The 22,933-nt window shown below is 40.9% G+C and overlaps 2 protein-coding genes across 10 annotated transcripts in view; one reads left to right on the top strand and one right to left on the bottom strand.

Moving 5' to 3' along the window:
• LYRM4 (LYR motif containing 4) overlaps positions 1-4,223 on the bottom strand; it is an 82,173-nt gene extending 77,950 nt beyond the window's left edge. The window contains exon 1 of the mRNA XM_021388669.1: positions 4,072-4,223. Within this exon, the coding sequence (XP_021244344.1) occupies positions 4,072-4,157 (86 nt within the window). The 5' untranslated portion in view covers positions 4,158-4,223. The remainder of the gene's footprint in view (positions 1-4,071) is intronic.
• The window catches only part of FARS2 (phenylalanyl-tRNA synthetase 2, mitochondrial), a 288,269-nt gene continuing 269,469 nt past the window's right edge, over positions 4,134-22,933 (top strand). For 6 of the 9 annotated variants that reach the window (XM_021388665.1, XM_021388659.1, XM_021388658.1 and 3 more), the window contains exons 1-2: positions 4,275-4,436; positions 11,822-11,905. The gene's annotated coding sequence lies outside the window, so the exon portion shown is untranslated. The other 3 variants (XM_021388660.1, XM_021388662.1, XM_021388661.1) reach the window with 3 other exon arrangements.

Genomic DNA, 22,933 nt, shown 5'->3' with positions numbered 1-22,933 from the left:
CAGTAAGCAAAAAAATCATGATATCCACCAGTTATTAGGAGATAATGGATACGTAAAATAAATGTACAATAAAACATAAGTTGTAGACGAGGAAATAACTTGAAGCTTGGGACATTGCTCATAAACCACTACTTAAAATAGGAAGGGAGAGTAGCAGAAAGAAGGTAATAGGATGCTCCCAGAAGTAAGTAGTCAGCATCAGTCCAAAACTAGAGACTAGAAAAATCAGTTTGTGTTGGTTAACTGAAATCTTTAGAAACTGTCAAACCCAAACTCCCACTTGAAGTGGGTCTACTCTCACCAGAGTCAGGTCAACCGAAGTAGGGTTTAGTTAAACCTGTTGCAAAAACCTTAAAAAGGAATAAATAGTCAAAACATCTCTGGGTGACCTTATCTGGTCCTGAACTACACTTCTGCATGATTCCAGTGAGTTCTGACCACTAAGCATCAGATACATTAAACAAACAACTTTAAAACTCAGACTATGCTCATATGCAACCAGATGTTTTAACAGTTGTAATGCAATTGAAAGTACAGCAGTGACAGTAGAGCAGCAAAGACCTTAGCTGCAACAAATAAGGACTTGCTCAAATGCAAGAGCCACAGAAATAAAGGAAAGAATCTGCTTACCTTCAGAAGACCTCAGATAAGCATGGATCTCTAAGTGAGATACCCTCACCTCCACTGCCAACCCTTAAATGAAGTCTGGGAAGGGGAGGATCCTGACTCCACCCCTTCTGGTCACTCAGGTGCATTGCTTGCACCTGAGCTCCCCTCGGTTGGCCCTGCCTTTCCACCAGGTGTTCAATCACTGGTTCAAGCCATGACTTGCACTTCTGCTACAGTTTTCACAAGTTTTTAAATTCTTTTGTTTTGCATAAAAAAGATCCAACATAAATCCGCAATTTAAATGATAAATGATATTCTTTTAGAAGTCACCTCCTTTTATCAATTGAGACTGTAATGTGTCATGGTGCAAACTATGAGAGGATCTCCTTTTTGTCAACCACACAGGAAAAAAGGGTACCCTCAATAAGAACCACCTTTCTTGACCTGAAACTTGGTATCTTCCCTCTTCACATATTGATTTTCCACTAGTACAAATCACACTTCTTCAGATTGTCTGCGTGGGTGATAGGGCAGAATGGCAGACATGAAATTACTTACTGTCTGCTAAGTTCTCCCCTGCTGTTAAAATCTGGCAGCACACCTGGGCTGCAGAAGGCTCCAAAACACTTAACACAGGACTCCGGAGACAATTCTATGCTGTTACTCTAAGATGGTCAGTGGTGACCTCAGATACCTAAAGGTTTTAATGCTGTTCTTCACAGTTACAGCACTAAAAGTTCTGCTGGGTGGTAGAATAAAATGAATTACAAGGTGACATACAGAACATATCGACTAGAAAACTTGCAGAACAAAAATACTCAATTTACGTCACAATCTATATGTACATTTAAGAGAAAAAGCACAGAATCATAGAATCAACAAGGTTGGAAAAGGGCTACAAGGTCATCCAGTCCAACCATCCACCTATCACCAATAGTTCTCACTAAACCATGTCCCCCAACATGTCTAAACATTCCATAAACACCTCCAGGGTTGGTGGCTCCACCACCTCCCTAGGCAGCCCATTCCAGTGCCTGACCACTCTTTCAGAAAAGTAGCATTTCCTAATGCCCAGCCTGAATCTCCCATGGTGCAACTTGATGCCATTCTCCCTCGTCCTATCACTAGTTACAAGAGAGAAGAGGCCAACTCCCAGCTCCCTACAAGCTCCCTTCAGGTAGTTATAGAGAGCGATAAGGTCTCCCCTGAGCCTCCTCTTCTCCAGACTGAACAATCCCAGCTCCCTCAGCCGCTCCTCTTAAGGCCTGTGCTCCGGACCCCTCACCAGATTCGTTGTCCTTCTTTGGACACGCTCCAGGGCCTCAATGTCTTTTGACAGAAAGGCAAAGAAGGCAAACATGGAGACAATAATCAGCGGACTGTCCTTCAGGTGCACACTTACACACTGTTTGCAACAGCATTCTGAAATTCTGCAGCTGAAATTATGAATTAATATGATTCATCTTTAATATTTCTTCACTACAAGTTAGTTCTATACGAAGTCATTAAATTTCTTCCAGGGTATGGCAATATCACATTACAGCAGCCACAAGGACGCAGCAGAACTGCTTATCAGGGCAGGGAAGAAGCTCACAGGGTATCCATGTTAACTGTGGGTGCAGCGTAAACAAACAGCAAAGCAGGATGGTTGTTGTGGTCCTGGCAGATCTCTAGATATAACAGCTGCCAAATGCCTCTTGCTAAAAACTGATATTGCATTTGGTGTTCATAAACTCTCTCAGAGCAGCACCTTTTTGGCACAAGTAGCAAATGGCCTTCAAGAGAAACCACTGCTGTCCTTGTGCCAGAGGCAGGCACTAATTATCCCAGCAGTCCCTCAGCTCTCTCCGTGCCCACCCAGCAAGGTCCTGCCCCCCAGGCTACAAAGATGGGGAAGAGTCTGGAGGGCAAGATGTATGTGGAGCAGCTGAGATCCCTTGATTTGTTCAGCCCAGAGCAGAGGAGAGGCCTCATGGTGGCTGCAGCTCCTCATAAGGGGAGCGGAAGGGCAGCGCTGAGCTCTGCTCTCTGGTGACAGCGACAGGACCTGAGGGAACGGCATGGGGCTGTGTCAGGGGAGGGTAAGATGGGGGTTAGGGAAAGGGTCTGCACCAGAGGGCGGTGGGTATGGAACAGGCTCCCCAGGGCAGTGGGCATGGCCCCAAGCTGATGAAGTTGAAGGAGCATTTGAACAGTGCTCTCAGACATAGGGTTTGAATTTTGGGTGGTGCTTTGTGGAGCCAGGAGTTGGACTGAATGATGCTTATGGAGCCCTTCCAACTTGGGATGTACTATGATTTTATACATTCACTGGTTTTATAGCATCAAAGGACAGGGCTATACAAAACTGAGATCTTCTCTTAAGGAAAGTGAAAGCTTGCCCCACAACACAGCACAAAGTAATAGCAAATACCCAAGGTAAATGTGTACCTTGTGATTTCCAACCTGCAAAATTTGTCAGCACAAAAACATTCATGAGTCCATCTGTTGCTGTGTGACAGCCGGCTTTGATCTGTAAGCCAAAATGTCCACATGGCTGAGACCTCTCAGGTACATACCTCGTTGTGGGGGAACCTGAGCTCCGGGTATGGCTTACAGAGGAGAGTTCCCTAAGTTCCCAGCTTCTGCACTGATGACCCCAGCTGGAAACACTGCAACTTGGATCAAGAGCTGTGCACCACCACTCATAGCCTCAAGCCATCCCTGCTGCATTCAGACATCCTTGTTGCTCAGCACAGTAGCAAGTATTCAGAGCAGCAAATAGCAGGAGAACTAAGAGAGGAGGAGGGGAAGTTGAGAAGTTAGCAGTAAGGTCTTATGAGCTCCAGCTCTGAAGCCGGAAGGCTTCCTCTCAGTGCACCCTTGCACAGGAAATAATGCTTATTCCTTGAGGGTCACGAAGCTTGCTGTGGTTATGCCAGTTCAAAGCCTACTGTTTCCAGCTCAGCAGTTCTTGCAGGCCTGGAGATGATTCACAGCGAAGGTAGCTCACGTGCCTCTGTGGTTTCTCCGAGTGGCAAAGTGAATTCAGCCATGTCAGGGGGCAACGCAGCAGGGACCTGAACGCAACTAGGCCTGTGCCTGCAGCACCCAGGCACTCTTTACCGAAAGCCGGTGCCCATCGTTCAGTGACACTCAGAGCAGACAGACAGACAAGAAGCCACGCTGCACAGCACATTGTGCAGCCCTGCTCTCTCGCGCAGCACCCAGCACAGCCGAGCTGCACCCTGCGAGCCGGGAACTCCTTTAGCTTGAGCTCAGCCCCGGGGCCCGCAGCATGCAGACAGCCGGCAGAGCAGCGCCCCGAGGTCAGGGTCAGCCCCAGTCCTCCCCTCCGCAAGGTGCCCGCGGCCGCCCGCGCCCTCCAGCCACAAACATGCGCGCGGAGAAGTGAGGGCTGTCCCTTCCCCGCCCCGAGGCTCCCCGTTATTCCCCCTTCCCGACCTCCGTGGGGAGCAGCACCTGTAGTTGTAGCTGCTGAAGCGCTGGCTCTCTCGCAGCAGATCCCGGTACAGCCGCAACACCTGGGCCCGGCTGGACGCTGCCATGTTGTCGGCGCGAGGCGGCTCCTCCCGCCCGGGCCCTTTTCCCCGCCCGCGGCTCCCGGGGCCGCCTCCTGAACGCGGCCCTGTCTGCGCGGCGCCTGGCGACGCGACGCGGTGAGTGGCGGCCTGGCCCGCGGGGAGGGAAGCTGAGCCCGGGCCCATAGGCCGCCCCGCGCTGCTGGGTGCCGTCGGGCGGAGCGGGGGAAATGCCGACGGCCTAGGCCTGGCCGAGGCGGCCCGGAGCTGGGCAGCGCGGTGTTTTGTGCGGGTGTCTGTGGGTCGGTGAGTGCAGCGTGGTTCTCGGTTGTGCGTGCGTCTGTTTTCGTGAACGTCTGTTGCATTGTGCGTGTGTTTGCGGCCTTCTTCCAGGCTCGTGGAGGAAGCAGGCGTTGGCTGTAAATAATGGGAGTGGGGGGGCTAACGGTGTGCAAAGTTGGACAGTGTAAGGGGTGGGATTGGGGTCAGGCCTGGAAGTAACTAACAGGTGAATAACGTTTGCTCGTTGCTCTGTGATTTCTAAGCAAGTTGGCGGCAAATTTTCAGTCGCAGAGGCGTGCCTGAGCCTGATGCACCATGGGCTTTCCCTCCTGCTGCCCGGTGCCGGCATGGGAGGCCGTGGGAACAGGCTGAGGCTCCCTCTGAACAGCAGGCAGCACCTCTGTGCTGTGCGGTGACAGAGCGCTGGCACAGGCTGCCCAGAGGCAGTAGGATCTCCTCCTTGGAGATCGTCAAGAAGCTGCCGGGACAGGGGCCTGAGCATCCTGCTCTGGGCACCGTGCTGCAGCTGGCTTTGGGTCAGATGGACCTACAGCACCCTGCCTGCCTCAACCCTTCTGCTATTCTGTGCTGTGTGAATCGTTCCTGCTTCAACACCCCACTTGGAGTTGAATTCTGTTATTAAAACCATACTTGTTCTGCGCAGTTAGTTCAGGTGCTGTTTAAATTAAGCACTAAGAATTTCGGAGGGAGGTTAACAAGTTTTTCCTGCCTCAGAACTTGTATTTACAAGAGGAAACCCCCACTTATAATTTTTCCTACTTTCTCTACAGCCATGAGAAATGACCACATCAGTGCTTATTGGTGAATTTAACGCATAGGCCCACAGATATTAGAACAGGCCTTGGAGAGGGCAGTACTCGAGGCAGCAGTCTGTGTATATGCCTTGGTGTTGCACACTCCAGAGAACAACAGGTACCTGAACAATTTTAAATAGGCTCTGCCTGTTTATTTGAATTTTATTCTCTGCTGTGAGGCTGAGACTCAAATTCTACTTAATCATCTCTTATGTTGTTTATGCCTGAAGCATCCCGGTACTGTTCCTGCTGGAAACATAGCATCCCCTTCTGCTGAAAGTTTTACCACTGCAGAGTAAATTTGGCCTTGTAAATTACATATATGTTCCCCCACCACTGTTGATAATATTATTATAATATGAATTCTTTATATTCTTACTTCCTTCACGGCACATTTTCAAATAGGATATGTATATATTTATTCTACACTTGTCTCTGGCAAAAGTATTTCAATTGCTGCAAATTAAACTCATTGTATATGTATGCTTTGGTATTTTTTTTTGTGCCAGTTGTACATCTGATGCAATTATTGCATGAAATTAAAGTAGTTTCTGGTATAAATAATATCAGTGGAGTTTCTCAAGTTTTTGCATGCATGCTGATATGGTCGTTATATTGGAGCAGCCCTTTTAGGCTTCTCGAAACTGAAGTTTTCCACACATGCCAGATTTCTTGGGTATTCTTTTTAACAAAACCAAAACTAGAAATGTTAGAGGAAATGGTGCTTTTTTTTTGTAGAAAAATGCAAGAAACAGAGACTTTGCAAAGAGCATCACGTATTCAAGGCCTTCCTTTTTAAATCACAAAATAATATGTTTGAAACTGGCTTTTGGCCTTCAGGAAACACAAACAGAACACTTTGTTGAACACATGGTTCAAAGAACTCTCTGTTTAAAGGATTTAAAGAACTCTGCCTGGAGGATCATATTCTTGTAGCCCAAGCTATATTGCTAGCACAGGCTGCCATGCCAAGAGTGATGTCTATGTGAATTGCCAGTACTCTCCCATCATTGTAGTTGCCAGCAGTTGGAGTGCTTAATATGTGTTAAAGCAGAACAGCTTTAATCTGCAGATTTGTCATCTTCCCTGAATGCAGCAGCGGCGATCCCATCCTTTGTTTTGGTCATGGGCTTCAGACAGCTTAAATGATGTGGGGCTGTCATGTACAGAACAAAACCTAGCTTTGAGAGTTCAGCAAAATTATGTCAGGTTATTCTGTGAGTGTGACAATGGCTCTATCTAATTTTAGAACAAGCTTTATTATTTTTGGTAAGTAGAATTTTGATACTGTAGTCATCAACTCTAGAAGATGTGGGAGTAATTGGGAAGAAAGCAAAAGGCATTAGGTAAATTTTGTTTACAAGAGCACTTGGTTTAATATTTGTAAGGTAATTATAAATGATTTAGAAATGGCTTCAGGTGCGAATCCTGTTTCTGAATCTCTCTGATGGTGATTGAGGTTGCTTGTTTTATTTTTATTTATTTTTATAACCATGTTTTTTTCTTAAAGAAGCATCACAACTCATGTTTAAAATAAGCAATGAAAAAGTAAAAAATCATGTTTAGAATAAGCAATAAGCACGTGAACTATCAAATACAAAGGAAACAACACCAAAGCAAAAAAGTCTTCTCTTGTCTCCCCTCGCTGTCTTAACCTTTATTTGACTTTAGGAGGGAAGAACCATTTTTAAGCAGAGACTTATCCTTATGCAGTCAAATTGGTACTGTTAACTGGAAAAAAATATTATTTTCTTAAATATTTTACTACTACTTTTTCTTGGAAGCTTTTCTGAAGCCATGGATTATGGTCTCTGCTGATCTGCAGTAAGCAGGAATTACCTTCTGCTGTGACTAAAGTTTGTAATTTTGAGTAGGATGGGTTGCATGTTTCTGCTGGCCTTCTGTTCAGGTGCATCACTGCAGGCCTGCAGAGAATTTCAAGGACGGGCACAGCCTAAATGATCACTGTGACCCCAGTTGTGTCCTGTGATATTGAAGCCCATGTCTGGGGAAGCAGAGATGACTACTTTAACCTGTCTTTTCATTCCGAGTTTAGTCTAGATGCCAAACAAGGACCAGTGAAGACATAAGATGTGGGTGGATGTTTTTCTTCCTTTCTTTTTTTTAATTTTAATTAATTTATTTTACTTTTCAGAACAACTCTGGTTTAAAACTCAGTGCTATTTTATTACTTTTTATGATGGTGGGAGTAGAGAGATGTTTTTCTTAATTGCAGAAGTGCATATAATTGAAGGGGGTTGGCCATTGTGCGTTTGTATGGAAGTCTGCTTCTGGCATTTGGTCTGACAGAGGAAGATGTTTGTGCCTTTCCTTTTTTGCATCTTGTGATAAATGAGCGATTTGAGAATGATACAGTAATATCAGTATCTGGAATAATTTCTAGTATTTTGAATATGTAGCTGCTCAAAAGGAGGGGAAAAAAAAAGAAAAAGGAATTTCGATGAAGTACCTGAAGAGATGTTGGACTGCTGTGAAAGGAAACAGCTGTTGTTGTATTCTCCGGTACATGTTGGATGTTTTGTACATTGCCAAATTATTCCTTATGGTGCACTATTTCAGTTTTATGACATGGCACTCAACACTTTAAGGGAACATGTGCTTTCCTGCTATGCTGCTGCTCGTGTTGATTATTTTCCTTTTGGGGTCAGAATGATAATTGATTGCTGTGATATTATCATCTCTTAATTATTATTTTCCAGTTTATGAAAACTTTCTCACTTTTTCCTGCTGCTGTGGTGCTCTTTCTTTCTCTTCTTTCCGGCTGTTAGTTGCTGATGGACAGCGTCATGCACAGTGAGATCCTATGGGGGTTACTGTAGATCCTTTGAAATAAATCAAGAATTTCCCTTGATTTATAGTCCTTAAGTCAGAGTTGTAATGAATTACATGATTCAGCCATTCCCTGTAGGGAGCAAAATTTAGGCAGTATCAAAAGAAGGCATTGAATAACTCTGCTTCTTACAGCTCTTTTTTTCTTTTTTTTAAGCTTTTAAAATACTCGATTGCCTTTTTGGACAGGATATAAAAGGTAGTTTTTAATCAGGAGAAAAAAACTTGTGTTTCAAATTCATCTGTGCTCCTAAATTATTTGTGCATCTTGGAAAATTCTAATCAAGCATTTAGAGGGAAGAAGAGCAGGAGAAAACTCTTTGTCACTTTTTGTGCATTACCCCATTTCTTTCTGAATTGAGATGCAAAATGTTTAAAGACTGTAAGAATAGCAATAATAACTAAAAACAGATGAACCAAAACCAGCTGTTGGTCTTCTGCTGTAATAGTTGGCCGTGTAAGGGAATTCCTGTTTTATCATTGCTCCTAAAACTTTGCGGCTTTGTGATCTCTAGTATTGCAGGTGTAGAACTGGGGGAAACACTGTTTTTTTTTTTTTTCCTTTTTGGCCTCAATTTTAATTTTCTAATTTCCTGTGGCAACTCCAGAGGATTTCATGGGCATTGTGTGTGCTTGTTAATTACATATAATGTTAAGCAGCTAGACAGTTCAGCAGTCATGGGATAACACCTGGATCAGTGTTGTGCTATACTGATATATACCATATTGATTTTAAAGGTTGTTGATAGTGGGCATGTCTGTAAAGTACTTTGACATTCATGAATGAAAAATGTATGAAGTCCTGAATTAAAAGGATAATTTTGTGTTATAGCAATAGGACAAAGTAATAATAAGTAATAGGGGATTAAAATTTCTAATAATACTCAAATAATTCAGTGTGTAATAGTTCTACCAAATATGAATGACACTTCTAACCTGAATGCTGATGAAATTCAGGATATTTTTCCAGCCAATAACTTAACAAGGAATGAATGTATTTCCACTCTGTGGTCATCTGATATAGTGAAATCTTACTGAGAAGCCTAGTCACGGGAAGAGGGAAGGGCAGGATTTATGAAGTGTTCTTGGCTGTGGCCTCATCAATTCAGAAGAGCTTTCTCTGCCATGCTTTCTAGTGTTTTATCCTGTCTAGTCTTAAATAACTTCCCTTTCTGTAGGAAAAATACTCTAGATTGTGTCTTGCTGGTAAGTAATGTTATCTGCTGCTTAGCCTAAGCCACCTTCTTACCCATGTTTGTCCTGCTATTTCAGTTATGCCCCTTAGAGTCACTCTGTGTAACTCCTCTCCCTCCTCATGACTAACACTAGCATCATGCGCTTGCAGCCCAGAAGGCCAACCATATCCTGGGCTGCATCAAGAGAAGTGTGACCAGCAGGTCGAGGGAGGTGATTCTTCTCCTCTACTCTGCTCTTGTGAGACCCTACCTGGAGTACTGCATCCAGTTCTGGGGCCCCCGGTGCAGGAAGGACATGGAGCTGTTGGAACAAGTCCAGAGGAGGGCCACGAAGATAATCAGAGGGCTGGAGCACCTCCTCTATGAGGACAGGTTGAGAGAGATGGGGCCCTTCAGCCTGGAGAAGAGAAGGCTCTGAGGGGACCTTATAGTGGCCTTCCAGTACCTGAAGGGGGCCTACAGGAAAGCTGGGGAAGGACTTCTTATAATGGGATGAAGCAACAGGACAAAGGGAAATGGCTTTAAACTGGAAGAGGGTAGGTTTAGACTAGATACTAGGAAGAAATTCTTTACTGTGAGGGTGGTGAGACACTGGAACAAGTTGCCCAGCGAGGTTGTAGATGCCCCCTCTCTGGCAGCATTCCAAGCCAGGCTGGATGGGGCTTTAAGCAACCTGATCTAGAGGGAGGTGTCCCTGACTGTAGCAGGGGAGTTGGAATTAGATGATCTTAAAGGTCCCTTCCAACCCAAACCATTCTATGATTCTCCAGAGCTGTTGTTCAGACAGGCTAGCTTATTTAGTTATTTTGATTTTTTTCTTCTTTTTTTTTTTTTTAGTGGATACTGAAAATTTTAGCAAATCTAGCTGGAAAACAAAGATTAAAAGCAACTGCTAATCTCTTTGTAGCCATTCATGTGTCTTTTTCTTGACTTACGGTTTTGTTGACAGGTTGATTACAAATAGCACCATCAGGCTTTTTGTTGAATATTATGATCACATCTGAGATGTCTTGCTGGCACAAAATTTGTTCTTTTCTTGACTTTATTTTTGTAATATGAATGTTTATTTGGTTATGTGTTAAAGCATGCACACAGTCATGCTTTACCACAGTGGTGGTGGTAAAGGCAAAGATCATGTTATCCATCTGCAATTCTCCATTTGGGGATTCATGCGTGCATGGCACGGTCTTGTGTGTTCCTTTCTGGTTACCCAGTCCCAAGTTCCAGGTGTGGGAAATCAAAGGCAACCTGCAGCTTACATTCATCCTCATTAATTCCCTGCTCCTTGCGTTGTGGGCTTGGGCCCTCTTGCGTGTAACAGAGGGCCAGCTTCACTCAAGGCATGGGCTATTGCTTAAGTCCTCCCTGAATAAATCTTTTCTTACAAATACCTGTTCAGTGATGATTTCCTGGAAGCTGTTTCTAAAGCAAAGTATTGTAGTAGAAATGCTAAGTCATGGCTTGAACCAGTGATTGAGCACCTGCTGGGAAGGCAGGGCCAACCCAGGGGAGCTCAGGTGCAAGCAGTGCACCTGAGTGACTGGAAGGGGTGGAGTCAGAATTCACCCCTTCCCAGACCTCGTTTAAGGGTTGGCAGTGAGATCCTTGCCTACTTGAGACCTTCCCAAGGTAGATGGATTCTTTCTTTTATTTCTGTGGCTGTTGCATTTGAGAAGATCCTCATTTGTTGCAGCCTGGACCCTTGCTGCTCTGCTGTCATTGCTGCGCTTTCTGTTGTGTTACAAATATCAAAAAGGCTGGAAGTATCTCTAAGCTATCAGCTAGAGTGAAGCTGATGTAAGAATATTTGCTACCCAAGGTAAAATTAAAGCTGAGAATCTTACATAATTTCTTGAGAAGGTGTTACTGGGGAAAGATACGACTTCCACAAATGTGACATGTGGAAGGCACAAGTATTTTGAATTTTTACAACATAAGGGTTAAGCAAAACAGTAATTTACAATATTTAATCCTTGCACGTGTAAGGCAGTAAGGATTAAGTGTGTTGTAGGCAAGTTGCTTGTTTAGTTTTCTGGTAATGGTGAGAGGAGGGGAAATACGGTTTCTGTGCGTAATGCATTTCCTTTTTATGTGATGCTATGCATCCATGTGATTTCTAGCACTTTTAGCTGGCAATTCTGGTCCACAAAAGAAAAAGCTTAAATATGAATATGAAGCAAATAAATCTAAAATGAGTATTTACAGAAAAAAAACTGTATTCTTATTTAAATGAGGAAAATAATATACCTGTACTAGTGTGCTGTAGTAATGGTGGAGTTAAGGTAACTATCAGGCAAAATTAAGGTATACATTATTGATCTTTCATCTTTTGTCACTATTGGGTTTTTTTTGTTCCTGGAGCTCTGGCTATCATTCATGATAATGCCTTAAGGACATGTTTATAAATATCTCATGCTTCCGTTGTATTTATAGGATAAGATGTCAGTATTTTCTATGTGTCTTCACACTTCTAGATGGAATTTTCTTCTATTTTATTCCACTTTCAATTTCCATATTTGGACTGACTGTGCCAAAATTTGCCTTTCAGCCTGTTGCCAAAGAGAAGGTACAATGTGCTGAAGCTAACAGGCAAATGAAGTGGGGCTGAGGAAAATATTATCTCTAGTTGCTGGTAAGTAGTTACAAATGCATTTAGCATTCTGAATCTGTCTTTGACACTCACGTTGCCAGAATTTTTTAGGCAATAACAAGTTCTCAGTCCTTGCCCATTTTAAATAGTAACAATAAAATATATTTCTTCACCTATGGAGTCAACAACTGTTAAAGACCTTGCTGTATATCTAACTTTGCTTTCCATATACATTTAATGGGTTTCCTTGCTTCCAATTCCAAGAGAAAGAGAACAGGTATGATGATATATGATAGAAATTTTCTGAAGGACAAATTGTGTCACCTTTATATTAGAGCATGTCTATTTCTTTGAATATAGTTCTTTTGAAACTATATTCCTGTCCGACTACATAAGCAACAAGTTGCTGTTCAGTGTGAGAACAGGTGGCAGAATTTTGTTACCCTTTCTTTGCAAACCATTTATAGCTGATTCAAGTCAGAATCCAGCACAGGATGTCCTGGTGAGAGGTAATGATTACGGACTTACAAACCTCACCATTGACTTTCCAATGTTATGTTTCTATCTCAGACACAGAATAGGCTAAAGGGAATGTGTGTTTGTCTCTTCTGTTTTAGCTCAAATTGTAGTTGAGGATGGTTTTAGGTAGGGATGCAGACCAATGAAATGGAGCTACCTGTAGGGAACAGCGTAAAATTCTGCAGAGGGGGAAGAAAGGGGAATGGGAAAATCAGTAGTTTGAAGTACTGTTTTGGCAAGATTTGTGGAGAATTTATCTGTATGGAGTCCTGAATTTAAATGTGTGCTTGTTCTCTAGATGTTCGGTGATTAGCTTGTTTGAGTATGCTTTGTGACCTATGATCTGGTTTTTTTTTTTTTTGCTTTTTCTTTCCTGACACTACACATTCTTTGTTTCTTTTTCTTTATTTTTATGCAGATTATTTGTATATTTATTAAACTTTTGCCTTTTTTGAAAACAAATCCTGATGATATATACGTGTTCATTTTAAAGTTGGGACAAAACTGATAAACAGAACAATTTATCGGAGTTCTTCCAGAGTTTCTGTTGTAATTCTTTTTAAGAATTTTTTAAAGTGTATGATTTAAAAATTGCTTTGATAATGTCTTTTCATTGTATTCTCAGTTATTTTGTGCTGTAAACGTACTTCTTTTTCAACATTGGTTTCAACTTTGATTTTAAACCTTGAAATCAATTAGGATAATAAAACTATATGTTGCATTGTCCTGTTCCTTATGTTCTAAAATGGACACATGTATATAAAATCATCAGATTTTCAAGAGGTAATTAAATATCAGTTCTCTACATAGATTCATTGAAATTTGAAAAGCCAGTCCATTTTATGTTGGCACCCCAGCTTGATAAGTTTGGTGGAAGAAAGTTCTAAACAGAGAGGTGCTGAGTGATAAAACAAATGACTGGGGATTTACATGGATTACTACATCTTGTGTTTTATGTAACGTAACTGGTTAGCCTTTTCTTAAATGGCATTTTCTTTTTTTCATCTTATCTCTCTCACTCCCTGCACAGGTTGTTTTTTATTCCCCCCACTCTGCAATGTATTTTACTCTGATACCACTATTTTTTCTTGCGGTAGATTTTAATTTAATGTTCATTCTACAAACAGAAATTCTGCTGGATACATGAAGACTTGAACTAAGTATGTGGAAAAAATACATTTAATCTGTTTTTATGCTAGACTGTGTTATTTTTTTAAATGATCTTATTTTTAAATAACACTGTTCAAAAGACCTTGCAGGTTTTACCAACTCCTATGTTATCACCTGTTTTGAGTTCATTTGACTGCAGTGTCTCCTGACTCATTTCAGATCCATGATAGAGCCTACTAGATTCGTGTGAAACTTGATGTTTTAGCACACTAACTGCAGTTTTATACACAGTTTTAAAGAAAAATTAAGAGACAGCTACTATATTTTAATTTTGATTCTCTTAGTATGTAATGGATGTGGGGCATTAACTTAAGATTTCTCGTATGTGTCCATGACCTAAAATAGCACCTTGTTCTTCATTCCTTGTATAGCTTCATCCATCCATTCAGTGTGTACATCTTGGATCAGTAATGCAAGATGAAGGGTGTTACATTACCTTTGTTTTCAGAAAAGTGGAATGAAGAATACTTCCCATACCATAGTTTGAGATATGTATATTGAGCTCTGTGTTTACTTTTCACTCAGACTTGCTTTAAAGGCTGTTATTTTCAAGTATATGGTGTCACAGAAGGGCTCTCTGACATAATTAAAATATATGGCTTTCTTGAGACCTTTCAGCCAAAGGTTATTTTTCATTCTCTGTGCTTTATCTGGCTTAAGCGTGTAAACATTAGCGAGCCTTATAGCATTTGTTACCTGGTAACATTAAAGATAAAGCACAAAGCTACTTGGGTGCCCATCATGCTAGAGTGCTGCGTGCCATGGACCCAAATAGAGTCTATTTTCTATCTTAGCAACAAAGAAATTAGTGATGCTAGTCATGTTCCTTCTACTGTAAAACTGTCACGCTTTCTTTTATCCTCTGGTAGAAGGACTGAATGGAGACACAAGAGTGAGTGTATAGTCTTGCATCTGGAGAGGAATAATTACATACATCAGTACAGGTTAGGGGCTGACCTGCTGGAAAGGAGCTCTGCAGAGAAGGACCTGGGTTTCCTGGTGGTGTTGTGACCCAGAAGGCCAATGGTATCCTCTAGTGCATTAATAAGAGTGTGGCAAGCAGGTCGAGGGAGGTGATCTCCCCCTCTGCTCTGTCCTGTTGACTCCACATCTGGAGTACTGTGTCCAGTGCTGGGCTCTGCAGTTCAGGATAGACAGAGGTCTCCTAGAGGGAGTCTAGCTGGAGGACTGCAGGGTTGATGAGGGGCCCGGGGCATCTCCCTTATGAGGAAAGGCTGAGTGAGAGACCTGGAACTGCTCAGCCTGGAGAAGAGAGGACTGAGAGGGGTTCTTATAATTGTTCATAAGTATATAAAGCACGGGAGTCAAGTCGATGGGGGTGGACTCTTCTTAATGGCTAATGACAGTAGAACAAGAGACAATGAGTAGAGAACTAGAACACAGGAAGTTCCATAACAGCACAGGGAAGAACTTCTGTCAGAGAGATGGAGCACTGGAACAGGCTGCCCAGAGAGGTTGTGGAATCCCCTTCTGTGGAGATATGCAAAATGCCAACCTGCGTGACCTACTGTAGGGAACCTGCTCTAGCAGGGAGGTGGACTCGATCTCTAGAGATCCTTTCCAACCCCTACAATTCTGTGATTCTTTAATTTAAACCAGCGTTAAATTGACACTCTCCTTGCTTTACTTGCTACAGAATATTTTGTTCTCCTTTAACAAGTTACAGGAGATATCAACACCTTTTTTGAGCACTGTGAAGTCAGTAGTGTCCTGACATGATCAGTTATATTGTTAGAAGGTAGGTTTGCCTAAATACCTGTGAAGTGTAATTGACTGAATCAATCCTAGCTGTAAGCTTTAACAGAACCAGAGCACAGTTGTATCAGGAAATTAGACCAGGATTAAGCAAATCCATGTTAAAACTTGACTGATATTTATTTGAGCAGGCAGAATTTTCAATTGAAGGATTTTATTTTAAAATTTCTAATGAGTATTTCTTAGCATCACTACCTATAACTCAGTATCACTTGTTGCAGTTAAAGTAATTTTAAGGAAAAAGACTACTTTTTTTTTTTTACCCTTAGGCTTTAAACATAGTTAATACTTTTCTTTAGCTACAGATACAAAGTATTTCACAGTATAAGCTCAATATTTGCAGATTACGAAGACAGAAAACAATGTAGAATAAGCAAAGTAAAATTTTAAAGCTTGTTAATGATGTTGGCTAGGCAGTTAATTCATGTGAGTCTTCTTGAGTACACTTGGTTTTAAAAGAGTGAAGTAGGTTTTCCATATTGCAGGCCAGCAATGTGTTGGATGACTGATGAGGTAGCACAGAGACGTGATAAACTCGTGGGGTTTTGAAGAAATAATCATCCATCCACATGTATTTTATTGCTGGGATCAAGGAAATAACAGCAGAGTAGTTAAAATAATATAGAGAGAGTAAATATGTTTGCTAGAAAGAACAGGATAAAGGAATAAAACTGAGAATGCTCAGCGCTGCAGTCTGGTTTTTATTTTCTCTGAAATTTGTATTTCTGTGAGACCAGTTGTACTGAGACAAATATTATGACGGCGTGAGACTTGCTGACAGAGCTCTTTGTTTTGTTTGTGAATCCTGCTGTTCATGTACATGCAGCGTTTTGTAGAGGTGGGCAGGGTTGGAATGAGTGGCTGGAGTTTAGAAATCTGTTGTAGGTTGCTTCCCTCCACCTTTCTGTATAGTGCTCTGTAGGCTAGTTGCTTTTTTCGTATTTGTTTTTTTTCCTGCCTTATTAGTATCTACAGCCCATGTGATTTGGGATGGAATGTAAATCGTGATACAGTGTTTCTGAATAGATTCTGCAATGTAGTACCTATCTACAATTCCAGCCTGACATTTTGGGTTAAGTTGTTCTTGTGAAATGAAAGGGTTTTCTGCAGGAAGAAACACAGCAGCCTAAATCACTTGCACTTAAATGGAAAAATGAACGAATTCTGTCTCTATTTTCTGATTCACTCAGTCAACAGAAAAGAGCTTTGGAAATGGGGAATTATGCCAAAATAGTAAAGGCTTTTGCATTATGTAAAGAAAAAGTGTCAGAGTAAGTGGGATTTACTTCTCAGTACAAGTCGTAGGACCCCTGTACATGTTTCAGAGGTAATGGGCCTTTGGCAGTGAGCCACCAGCGATGTTTTAAAGCAGAACAAAGGCTCTGAAGTGTTTTTTCAAGAGTAATATAACATCTGGGTGAACTTATAGGAAGCATTTTTTTAACTCAGATATTAATCTATAATGGAATTCAGTTGAAGCAGTGCTAACAGTGCCTTGCTGTTTTGTTGTTGCTGAATGATGGGTGCAGAGCAGGCCCTGCCACGACGGCATGGGGCGGGGGTGGTGTGGAGGTGGGACAGGTGCCTGAATCAGGCCAAGGGGTATTCTGTACCATGGGATCTCACACAGGAACGTCATAAATCTGTGGGCAGTTGGCTGAGGGCTGGTTGCTGAGCACAGGTCAGTGAGTGTGGGACATTGTGTTGCTGATGGGCACAGTGTTAGTGCTGTGTGTTGGTCTGCAGGTGGCGATTAACTGCACTGCAGCTATGTATGTTGTTGTCATCGCACTTCTGCTTCCATTTTCCTGTTTTAGTAATTAGTTTTTATCTCAACCCATGAGTTCTATTTTGTTTCCAGTTCTTTTCCCCCATCCCACTTGGGGGATGTGAGAAACAGCTGTGTGGTGCTGAGCTGCTGCTGGGTTAACCCACAGGAGTGGAGCACAGCCATCAGGGACTACTGAGCAGCTACAGCAAGTCTGAGATCTGGTAATAAAAGCCATACTTGCATCATTGCATACTTGGTTTTTTTCATGTTAGGTCTCTAACATGAAATAGAAGGAGGTGCTAACAGCAAACCTCTTTGGTTACACCTCTAAAGCCTGTTGAAGCAGGGTGCGATGAATTTCATCAAAGACAATGCCTTGTCTATCCAGAAATCATTGAAGTCTGTCTTAGAGCAGGAAAGATTTGAATTGGTCAACTAGTTGGCATTGCATATGCAAGTTTGAAATAGTCTGAAAACTACTTTTCTCTTAAGATTGTTGTCCCCATATGGAAGGAATGTGAAGCTTCAGGCACAGACACTGGTCTTCCTGTCAGAAGTCAACAGCTTCAGTTTTTACTTAACTGGTTGTTGATTCTTGAATAGAGAAGAATGTTTTTTGATTTCCTGTGCAATATTCAATTGGCTGAAGTTGTCTAGCAGTTGTAGCACTGCGTTTGACATCTAATTAAAAATGGACAATTGTTTGATCTGAACATTTATTCATTTTCTTTGACTTCGGCTGTCTTTGTTAATTTTAGGAGGCCTTTTACATTCAGTGCTCTGTTTCAAGTACATTGGATTGACACTTCCCATGTTCAGATTCTACAATATATTGCTCTAGCAATGAACAATGTGCTACATTCATAATGAAGGTAAACCTGTCTGTGAAAGAAATAGTTGAAATCTTTTGAAACTATTGATGTAACAGTAGTAGTCCATTTGTCTTCAAAACCTGGAGTAGCCTCTGCTATGGCTTTATGAAGAAAGATTCTTTAATTGTGTATAATGTAGTCAGCTGTCAAATAATTCACTTAAAATTCAAATCTAAGAGAAGATACAAAATCTGTAGACTCATATAGAGTCCTCTTCACTATCACGCTGTTGGAGTGCTTTTGATGAAGAAGAAAGGACAGAGTAGCAGCTAGCTGTCTGGAGCTGTTCCACAGAATGATGAATTAAATGGGCATTTTTTTCATTGGCTTTGATCATCCTTGGATTGAACCTGTATGCGTGTGATCTAATTAGCAGCAAGCTTGGGAAATGCTGGTATGTTGGCTTTTCAGTGCCTTACCTACTGCAATGGTAATTATATAAACAAACATATTTGTATATCTCTGATAAAGGCAAGTGTTGAAATACTGACAGTTGGTTTTCCTAATGGCGGCTGGGCATGCATTTAAAAGCAAGATATTTCACTGCTGTAGATTGAATTTGCCTGAGAGTAAAATGGATATTGTTATGAGTCTGAATGAGTTACAGTTTAAGAATTTATGAAAGCTAGCAGGCTTCCTAAGCATTAGTAAGTAGGTAGGGTAAGTAGGAAGAGTAGCTATAAACACCATGGATTTTTGATGTCAAATGTTTGTTTACGTGATAATGTATATTTACACAATGGATCATGTTGAGAGTATCCCCAGTAATGCCTTTTGTTTGTTTAAATTATGTAAAGTGGCATGGCTTAATCTTGGGAGGTACCTCTACATTTTACATGAGTTTCCAGGTCAACCAGGAGAAACCTCTGCATTAAGCCAACTTTGCATCAGATTCGTAGGCTAAGACGTTGCTAAGTCGTAGTTCAGAATGGTCAAACGTCTCATCTGAGCATTTAAATGTTTTTTCCTATATCAACAAGATTTCTATAAAAATATTTTGTTACATTGCACCTTATTAGGTGAGCTGTCCCTGTGCTTTAAGCTGCAGCAGTTCATGAAGTTAAGATGCTGTTCAGTGCAAGAAAGGGTGGTAGGAACTGACTGTGTATTTACACTGAACACAGAGATTCCATGTGGATCTGTTCTATATTTGCTTTGCAAATATTGGCAGACAGTATTGTGAGGCTGAATGATTTACAGTCTGAGTTTATGAAAGCTCAGGCTTCTTAAGCATTAGTAATGTAAGTAGGAAGAGTTGGTATAAATAGCAAAGTAGAAAGTGGAATGTTAGCTTGTATTCTTTTTCAGTTTAGCAGTTGTGCAACTAGCCTTGAATCTGTCCCTAGAATTTGGTTACATTTCCTACAGCTTGCACCCAGTTCTCAGCCCAAGAAATAGGGATTCTCAAATGTTTCAGTTGCATACATGTCAGTGAAAACTACCCCAAAAATGAGGTCTGCATCAGTTGGAAGATATTAAAAGGAGCCTAATATTTTTCACAGGGGCATTTCACAACTACTGAAGCAATATTAAATAGTATACCAAGAAGATAATGAGTTTTTATACAATGTGTGTATATATATATATTTATACAGATTTTATACTTCTTTACAGGAGAAGTGTTTCCATACTGACTGCAACATAGCACAACATGTGCTACTTTTGAGGCAGGCATTGTTCTCTTAAATAAGCACAACATATGCTCAGGCCACTCTGATGAGTAATATACATAATCTACAATGATTTTGGGGTGCATGTATTACAAAAACATCTATGTATGCTTTAGGGAGTGATCCAGACCCTGGAGAAGGAATGGAGCAGGTGTTCAAAGAGGTTGTTTTTTATCTCTAGCTGCTGACTGCTGAGCACACATAGCTAATTCTGCATTTGTGTTTGAGAAGGGACTTAGGTAAGCCTTCATCTCTCATACGTATCTAAAAAAAGGTTTCGATCTTACATTCACTTAAGTTGCTGCTTTGTTTTGCAGTCACTTTCTGAAGGCACTGTTGAGTTTACAGTTACTCTTACAAATAATTGTTCTTAAATGTAGATTTGCAAGGGAAGTGAGGGCTGCAAGTTGGTATTTGTACATCGGCCATTAGTCCTTCTTTTTCCACTTATCATCAATCAGATTGCCGGGGGTGTCCAGATCCTGTGGGACAATGAGTTACATGGGCTTGTTGAGAGAAAAAGGCTTAATGGAGGAGAGAGTCCCCATTCATGTGTCAGCTAAAGCAGAGGTAGCTGGATGAATTTGTCCCTTGTTAGTGAATCTGCAAGCACGCTTTGCTTCCAGACGCAAAGGAAATAGTTTTGCTGTTCTACTGTTTGCCTAAGAAAAGCTTACTCTAAGTTATGGAGGGTGGATTGTATTCCATTGGCTGACACATCTTACATAAGTGGAAAAGAAAATAGCACTGTCTGAAATGTTTTAAAAGCACAGAGAATAGGTGCTTTATGATAAAGTCTGAAATATGACACATGCACTTCTACTTTTGAAGAATAGTGTATGTCTGTAGGGGAGGGCTTGAAACAGAAGACTTCTTTCCAATCTAGAAGATCATTAGCAAATGTTGAGATTTCAAAGGAACTACAAATGTAAGCTGTTAAACTGCTGCAGAGATAAGGCTGCTTAAACAATAAACTTTACAGTGATGCATCCACTTCTTCAAAAGCTGCCAGCATGTTGCCATAATCTAGAAAAGGATGCAGTAGATTGTCATAAGTATGTCAAACTTTGTCCTCAAATGACCATCTCCATTGGTGATGTGAGATCTTAAATGAATTATTTTTCTAACGAAAGTTGTTTTCATTTTGTGGTTTTAACTCTCTAGCCACAATTAAATTCTAAAGTAGAAATATTCTAGATGTTTGGAAGTAAAAAACCCAAAATTAGGAAAAAGAATTTTGAAGTAGAATACCAAGAAATGAATTAGTCTTATTTATTCATTTATATATTTTAAAATTTTGGTTGTTTGGTTCACAAAGAAATCACAGTGTATTCATCCAGCATATATATTTTTCCTCAGTACTATGGATGAGCAGCTCTTGGAGGAGTGGGGAGAATTCTGACATCTTCACCATACAGAGTTGCAAACTCCATCAGTATTTTATATTAGTAGCTAGACAGAAAGAAAAGACAGGGAGTTTATTATGCACTTTAAGTCAGTCATAGGCAGTGAAGATGGTAAAACCTGGTTTCTAAGGCCTGAGAAATGGATGCATAAATTTGAGATTTCTCTGTGTGACTTGTTGTTTGTGTAGCTTTGATTCTTTCCCAAGTTTTGCAAGTATAAACAGACTTCTCTGCCCATTCACTCATTTGTAAAATGTGTTAACTATCAGCTTTTTTCATGTTACCAAGCAAACTCATGAGGGAGAGCATTAAATTCCAATTAGATAAAATTATGTTGCCCAGAGAAATTGTGAAAACTCTATCACTTCAAACCTAACTGTGAATCCCTGACCCACCTTCACTAACTGGACCTGTTTTGGATGGGTTATTGAACTAGACTACCTCGGATGGTCTCTCTGAGCCATCTAAAGCTCCATTTTTCTGATCTTCCACTTGTTCTGAGGAAGCTGTTCCTCTGTGGTACCAATCGCCAGTGGGAGGAAGCCACGATAATTAATAAATAATTAGGAACAGTAGCTAGTTATCCATTTTGAGAACGGGACGTATTCGTTTTTCCCACTTGGAAGTTGCCACAATTCTAAAAAGCAGCGGAAAAATGTAATTCTCACGGTGTTCTCAGTATTCTTTTCCCATTGCTTTGAATAAAGATTTTTGGAGTAGCAGCAATATCCCTTTGTATGCTTGGACAGTTTGTGTACTGTGGGCTTGCTGATGCCAAATTGATAGCTTGAGAAATCAAGGAAAAATCTCCCATGTAATTTGAAGCGATTTGACAAAGAATGATGTATTTTCCAGTCATTGTTCCCCATGTGAGTGCATACAGAAATACGCACATAGACATGAGCGCGTACTGTTGCAACTAAACAGGCTGCCTTTTGGAGATGTGCCTTGGGTATGCATGCTTAAGCCAGAATTTGGACTTAGGTGACCTTGCTCTGTTACTGGATATATTCAAAATAATTTGATTTAAAAAAAAAAAGGTAAGCTAGTAATTTAAAATTGAACTACTTTCCATTGCTTGAAATATGAGGTGTTATATTAAAAAAAAAAAAAGAAACTAGGAGGTAGTATTTTTTTTTTTACTGTCTCTCCTTCAAGGAGGTGGTCTGCCAAGCGTATATTAGGTAAAATATTTACCTTGTGAAATGTTGTCTTATTTTTATTTCACTCTTAAGATGTACTACTGTATACTGCTTATGATTTGCAGCTGTCAAACTATACCTGTTTAGAACATTACTTATGGTATTTAATAACGATCGCATCACTGGATGCAAATACAAAACTTGCAGAAAATGATGGTGGTATTTCCTACTAGTGGTTGCTAATAGGCTTCTCTTCTGATGGGGTGACCAGCATCTTTTGATACTTATTTCTTGGTAGCAACAGGATGTCTTGCAAGTGACATAAAAACCTGAAAACCTTTTCTTGGTTTCTCTAGATGCAGTGGAAACCTACTTTTAGGTTCAGAACTGAATATTTATATTCATTCCTTTGCTCTCTTTTTGATTTTTGCAAGAAAAAGTATTTTCTCAATGAGAAACTGAGTGCTACAGGATATGATTAGGTCAACAGAGGAATGAAGAACTGTTGCTACATAAGGAGCATCTGGTTTGTTTTGCTTATTTATTTACTTTGCTTGTGGAGGCTTCCTCATTTTCCAAGCCAGCCAGAAAGGCTAGCAGAAATATTTAAAAGTAAAATAAATAAGTAAATCACACTAGCACCCTTCAATATGGCTAAGTAATTAAGATAAATTCAAATGCTTAGAGTGGATGTGCAGAACGGCTTAAAACATTCAACTGACAAAGTTCTTTACTGCTATAGGA

The sequence above is a fragment of the Numida meleagris genome, chromosome 2, assembly GCF_002078875.1.
Source record: "Numida meleagris isolate 19003 breed g44 Domestic line chromosome 2, NumMel1.0, whole genome shotgun sequence".
In the NCBI taxonomy this organism is placed as follows: Eukaryota; Metazoa; Chordata; class Aves; order Galliformes; family Numididae; genus Numida; species Numida meleagris.
Note: the sequence above shows the minus strand (reverse complement) of the source record. Positions and strands in the feature narration are given on the sequence as shown.